General features: G+C 32.6%; 1 protein-coding gene across 1 annotated transcript; it reads right to left on the bottom strand.

The window, feature by feature from the left end:
• Nucleotides 1–2,460: 2,460 nt before the first annotated feature.
• LOC140831670 (uncharacterized) lies at nucleotides 2,461–5,329 on the bottom strand. Its single transcript, XM_073195418.1, has 4 exons — nucleotides 5,198–5,329; nucleotides 4,934–5,085; nucleotides 3,421–3,496; nucleotides 2,461–3,332 (listed from the first exon to the last, which is right to left on the bottom strand). The coding sequence occupies exons 1-4, from the start codon at nucleotides 5,305–5,307 to the stop codon at nucleotides 3,137–3,139; spliced, it is 534 nt and encodes a 177-aa protein (XP_073051519.1). The 5' UTR covers nucleotides 5,308–5,329; the 3' UTR covers nucleotides 2,461–3,136.
• Nucleotides 5,330–6,000: the final 671 nt, after the last annotated feature.

Genomic DNA, 6,000 nt, shown 5'->3' on the forward strand with positions numbered 1-6,000 from the left:
ACTCGGCTCATTTACATCCCTACGTCTCATCTGTCATATTATTAAATAAGCTAAAAAAATCATTCCCAACTAAAATTGACATTTTTGACATTAAGTTATTTCAATCGTCACAATATTTGAGATTGGCCTCGTAAATCATTGAAGAATGGTTGTGTTTGGGAATCGAGATTTCTTGATATATTGTATTTGTCCTTTGGCATTTTTCGTAAAATTATATGTGAATAAAAGTTATCAACATTGAATATCCGATAAAGACAGAAAGGTGCATTTAACATTCTCCGAGACCTGATTTTTTTAATGCATGCTATTAGTTTTGGATTTATGCTAAGCAGCCACATCGCATGCATGCATGCATCGCGTAATCCTATGTTAAATACATTTTAAGGTTGCTAATTCCATAGTATTTACTTCTAACTAGTTTTAAGGTAAGATATTCATGATGTAGACAACACGAACGTGCATGGGATACTAAATCTTGAGGTTCATCGACCCTTTTTGACATGCATTGTATTTTTTAAAGTGATCAAATCCAGTTAGCTCGGATGGTCTAAATTTTTTAAAAAATTTATATATAAATTTTTGTATAATTTTAGATAAATTTTATATTAGTCCGGGTAGATCAATTTAAAATATTAAAATATTTAAGAGTTTAAAATTTTAGCTCTGACAGAGTCGTATTTTTTGGCTCCGCCACTGTTTAAATCTATCTATAAAAATATTTTAAGAACTATACTTAGAGAATATTACGGATGTACGTCTTGATAATAAATGTTAGATAGTCTAAAGTTTTATATTATTCATGTGATCCGATGCCTTTAGGAGTTAAATTAATGGATACCGAAGATATATCGAAATGAAATGGAACCTTAATCCTTTTGAGTTTTGCCTTGCGTTGAAAAGTTGTTCGAATTTTATGTACTTTTGCTCGTCTTTTTTCTTAGCTGAAATCATTCGCGGCGCAATTATTTATGTGTATCATACAACAAGTTTTTAAGACCCATTCTTTATTTTTACATTTATATATGTGTACTATATAGGAAAAATTGTAATTTCAGCATAGTAAATTGATCTTTTTTGAATTTTAGTCATGTAATTTGTTTAAATATGATTTTCATCTAATAATTTGGATTTTTTATTTCAGTCTTTTTTTTTTCCGCCGAAGCAACTAAACTCGTCGATTTTTGCTTGTTTGAAACAAAGTCTCTTTTACGTGTCTTATATGACGTGAATAAAGTCTATGTAACGCACATTTAAATTCATGGAAACAAATATAAAAGAGACACTCAATATTGCAAAATGGGATAACAAAAACTTGTTGTTTTCCTTTATTTTTACTTAGTTAACTTTTCATGTGTAATATATGTTTTATCTTTGTCACATGAATTTCGTAGGAGATAATTGATATCAAATAAACAATCTTCGTCGTATTTAATGTTTTTTTGCTAAAAAAGAAAAAAAAATATTAAATTACTTGATGAAAATCAAATTTTGACAAAATACAAAACTAAAATCCAAAACAAGTCAACTTACGATATTAAAATTAATATTTTCAATATATATATATATATATATATATATATATATATATCACTCCAATTTGTTGAAACTTTCAAATTATTCCCACGCCAACATTTAAAAAGGGGAAATGGAAATAGTACAGATTATACTGGTGGAATAAGTACGTAAGATACGTAAAATCATTTCTGTAATTTGTATGCAGCATATATTATTATGTTTTCCAGTACAAAAACATAAAGTTTGTGAGCATCTTTATCATATTTAATTACGTGAATGACTCAAGTAACGCACGCTCCCCAACCGAAAGCTTCCAAGTTTTGGACCGTTTTACACCATCGTCGTCGTTGGGTCGGGGGGGAGGTGACCCACATCCCACTTCCTCACTAGCCAAATTAGATTATTACCTCCATTTCGTATGCTTCATAATTACCTGTAATTTAATTTTTATTCTTCTTTCTTGCTTTCCATGATTTCGCCTTTCTAGTATGTTGAATGTAATAATTTATGATATTTTTAGAACGATCAAAACATGGTATTTGAACTACTGTATGATATTATAGATATACATAATTCTTTCCAAAGTACCAAACGTGAGAACAAAAAATTTCAAAACTCTGTTCCTTCATTACTCGAGCATGCACATGGGCAATACCCAGCAAAGGTAATGAATGGCATTTGGCAGGCTACATCAGCTTATCTTTAGAATTATTGAAAATTATCTTCTCATTTAAATCGAGGATTTAAAATTTAATAGCTCATTCCCAAGAAATCCTTGTTACTTCCATACCGCCGCCCCTTCGCTATCCTCGACTCCGTTGTGCATATACAAGAAGCCATTATTGAATCTCCAAAGATCCTTTCAAAATGCATTCATATATTAAATTTGTATATCAAGTAAACCAAACAAATATTTTTGACAAACTACTTTAAAGAATCCTAACAACTTCACATTGATTGTTGTTCATAGATGAAGAAGGAAGCATATTAGGAGTCCGGATTACACGGGAAATATTCACTACCCTTTTATGTATTCTTCCCATTATATAATCCCAACCATCACATGGTAGGAAGATGCAACTCAGAGCATTATTTACGAACCTAAAATATTCCATTTCCCTCTCCCTCTCTCACGCATTCCCAGGTAAACACACACACACTAAAATAGGCTCAACCTTGTTAATCTAACAACCATTCTCAAAAGAAACCATTTTTAATGCTCATGTCATTTTCATTTGGATCTTATAAGGAGGGCCACTTGAAAGAATATGGACTAGTTCATAAAAACAACACCAAAACCTGACTTAATCATGATTCACAAATCCCCATTCAGATATGATAATTGAATGTCATTCTGATATGATCATTGAATGGGCTGTGTAAAATTTCAAATGTATATGCAAGATAGCAGAAACAAAACACATGCAGATAACTAAATATACAGGAAAAAATACAGAAAAATATGAAGTCTGACCGAGAACTTACTGCTGCATGTGAGAACAATGATGTTAGAGAATGGAAGATGGACACCAAAAAAATTAGAGCCAGAAGAAAAAATAATTACAGAACCTTATAAAGGGCCTTCTGTCATTAAAATTAAAATAAGTTCCAACATCAACCTTCAAGATTGATCTTTTCTCCCTTTCTTGGACCTTTTAATCTGTCTGCTGGTCATTTTTCCATAAAGTTGTTTCCTTTTGACCATCGTCATGCCTTCCTCTGGCATTTCATCTTCTCCGATAATTTTCTTATTGATCATCAATCTGTCTCCCTCTGGATTTTTGATTCCTTCATTGACTTTCCTCTTTTTGGAGGTGCTGTGAAATGAACACAGATCAGTGAAAACTCAATCAAAATGCTACATGTTCTCTAAATAACTTCCTATACAGACATTTCACATTAAACCTGTCAGTTTGAGACCATTTATCCAAATTTTTATCCAACCTACGAGCACATTCTGAGCTGGCAGTGGTCAAAGATCCTGATATATGAAGCACCACTTCATCAGAACTACAATAAAATTGAAGTAGGTGAAGTCAATGAGACACAAGTACTTCAAATTTCAAAAATAAAAGCTTTCTAAATGTATCAATTTCAGAATTTTGTTTTCCCAATGAAAATGAATACATGGATGATGCAGCTAATAAATTTCTCATTCCGTGACTAGTTCCCATCTCCCCGTGGTTTTTTTGTTAAATAGACATTCAATAGACCGATGGAATTGCAAGAAAATTCAATTGGTTAGATTACATAAACCAAAGTAATCCGTAGAAGACAACCATTAACTTCCATGACAAGTTCACCAAAATATCAAGTTGGGTTCTATTTCTTCTTCCCTCTTTGGTCCTGTCGACTGAACTCTTCCAGGTCATAGTGGTTTAAAAGTTCAAGAATCCAGAGTTGTATCGAATATAGCGTTTACAATAGTGTCATTCTTCAATTTGTTGTTCATTTTCTGAAATGAATGTAATAACTTCGAAGTATCATTTTCTTTGCAATAGAAATTCTGAACGTTTATGCAATATGATTAGAATTCGAGCTTGAATGGCTCCAGCCTCCATGTAAGCTTGAACAATGATTTTAACCGAATAAACACAACAACATTAAAATCGAGCCATAAATAACTGTAATCTGTTTATATTTTAATCTGTAAAAATATACCTTAAGGAAACAGAGTTAGGAATTACACGCACAAGCCCCTTTATGAGGAAAAAACAGCAATCCTTGAAAATCCCTTGGGATTCAAAATGTTCTTGTTTCATTTTCGAAACCAACTAATAATATATGAGCAAGAGCAAGGTTTCATAAGTTAATATGCCCCATAAATTCAAGTTTGAATTCAACTATCAAACTTATATTTCAATGCGAACAGTCAGACCTTGTTACTGTTGAACAAAGACAAATAGAGTGACTTTACAACCCATTATGTCAAGAAGTTCACTAAACGATAAATGGTTGATTTTAGTAAACGGGAATCACAGGGTATGTTATATATTTTAACCACCACTATGACAAAATTTTCAGTTACCACCCACAAAATAATTTTGGCGCCGAGGCGGGGAATACAAAAAGATCGCCTCTTCACCACAAAACGCAGAACAGTTCCGAGTTCCGAGTTCCGACTTTGAACTTGTGCTTCCTACAGGATAGGCTAACAACCTCTCCGCGTTTTTGAAGATGAGTGAAGATAATATGAATGAGCGGCACAAATTCTGGCTCCTTAAACTGTACATCATCCCTCAAGACAAGACGCTTACACTTTTATGCTTGAATTATTCGCGGATGTCTTCGACTTCTATAAAAGCCGTAGAGAAACCAAGAACCACAGTATGAATCGAATGTCTAGTTATTTTAACCACCTCCCCCTCTGTGCAAAAATAATATATTTTTTTACGAGGAAATAACGCCGGAAAACTACCTAAAAGCATGTCAGGCTTGGGATTGAATAGCAACAATCTAGCTTTTAATTTCACCCCGAAATATGGATGAACTCCAGGTAATATCCTCGCCCAATTACTACGAACATTTGGATCATATGCCAACACCACACCATCAAAAGTCTCACTATACCTACACAGACGAAGCAAAGAAACATCTTTCAGTCAAAATAATCATTCGTGATCAGCCCATGAGCCCTTGTGCTAAAAAAAACAAAAGGAAAAAAGGTTGTACTAAAACTAACGTGAAGAGCAAAGAGCTAAGCTCGCGGAGAATGGCGTCGGTGGGGCTTTTGGCCTTGCAAGGGTTCAGGTACATCACCATATTAGCTTCACATTCTTTCAATCCCTCCATGTTTAAAAATATCACAGATACTTTGAATATTCTACAATTCGATCCGTAATCGATTAGAGCTATTAAGGTTTTAGAGTGCGGAAGACGACTTGTTACGAAACCTTTGCCATTTTATCTTCTGCTGTTTTACGATGGAGTTGTTTCATGGGCTGGGCCCATTGGTTGATTTTAATCTGGAAGCCCAATAATGTCAATTTTTATTTTTAGAAAATAAAATACAATTTTTGTTAAATTATTTTAATCAAATAATTCATTTTTGTGTGGTGTAAGAGAGGAAATAATTTATTTTCCCTAATGTTTAATTTTTTTAATCAAATAATTCATCTTTGTATTTCATATTTTCTGTTTTTAATATTACAGGTAGCAATAAAGCCTGATAAAACTAAAAAATGATTAAACTATGTTGGAATTTTTACAAAATTATTTAAATTTCAAAGAAAGAAATTATTGATTAAAATTTTAAAATTAACGGTATTAATTTTTCACATTAAAATCAAATTATTACCATTAAATTTTTTAACTGTTTTCCATCAATATTCTCAATCATTACTATTAATTTTGATCATTAAAGAGTATTTCATCCAATAGAGCTGTCAAAATGACCTTGGGCCATCAGACCTGCCCGCCCCGCCATGAAAAATCGGTGGATTTGGTTACAATTTTAATGGCCCGTTTGGAGGTTGACCTAAACGG

Source organism: Primulina eburnea, chromosome 5, assembly GCF_022965805.1.
Source record: "Primulina eburnea isolate SZY01 chromosome 5, ASM2296580v1, whole genome shotgun sequence".
NCBI classification, from domain to species: domain Eukaryota; kingdom Viridiplantae; phylum Streptophyta; class Magnoliopsida; order Lamiales; family Gesneriaceae; genus Primulina; species Primulina eburnea.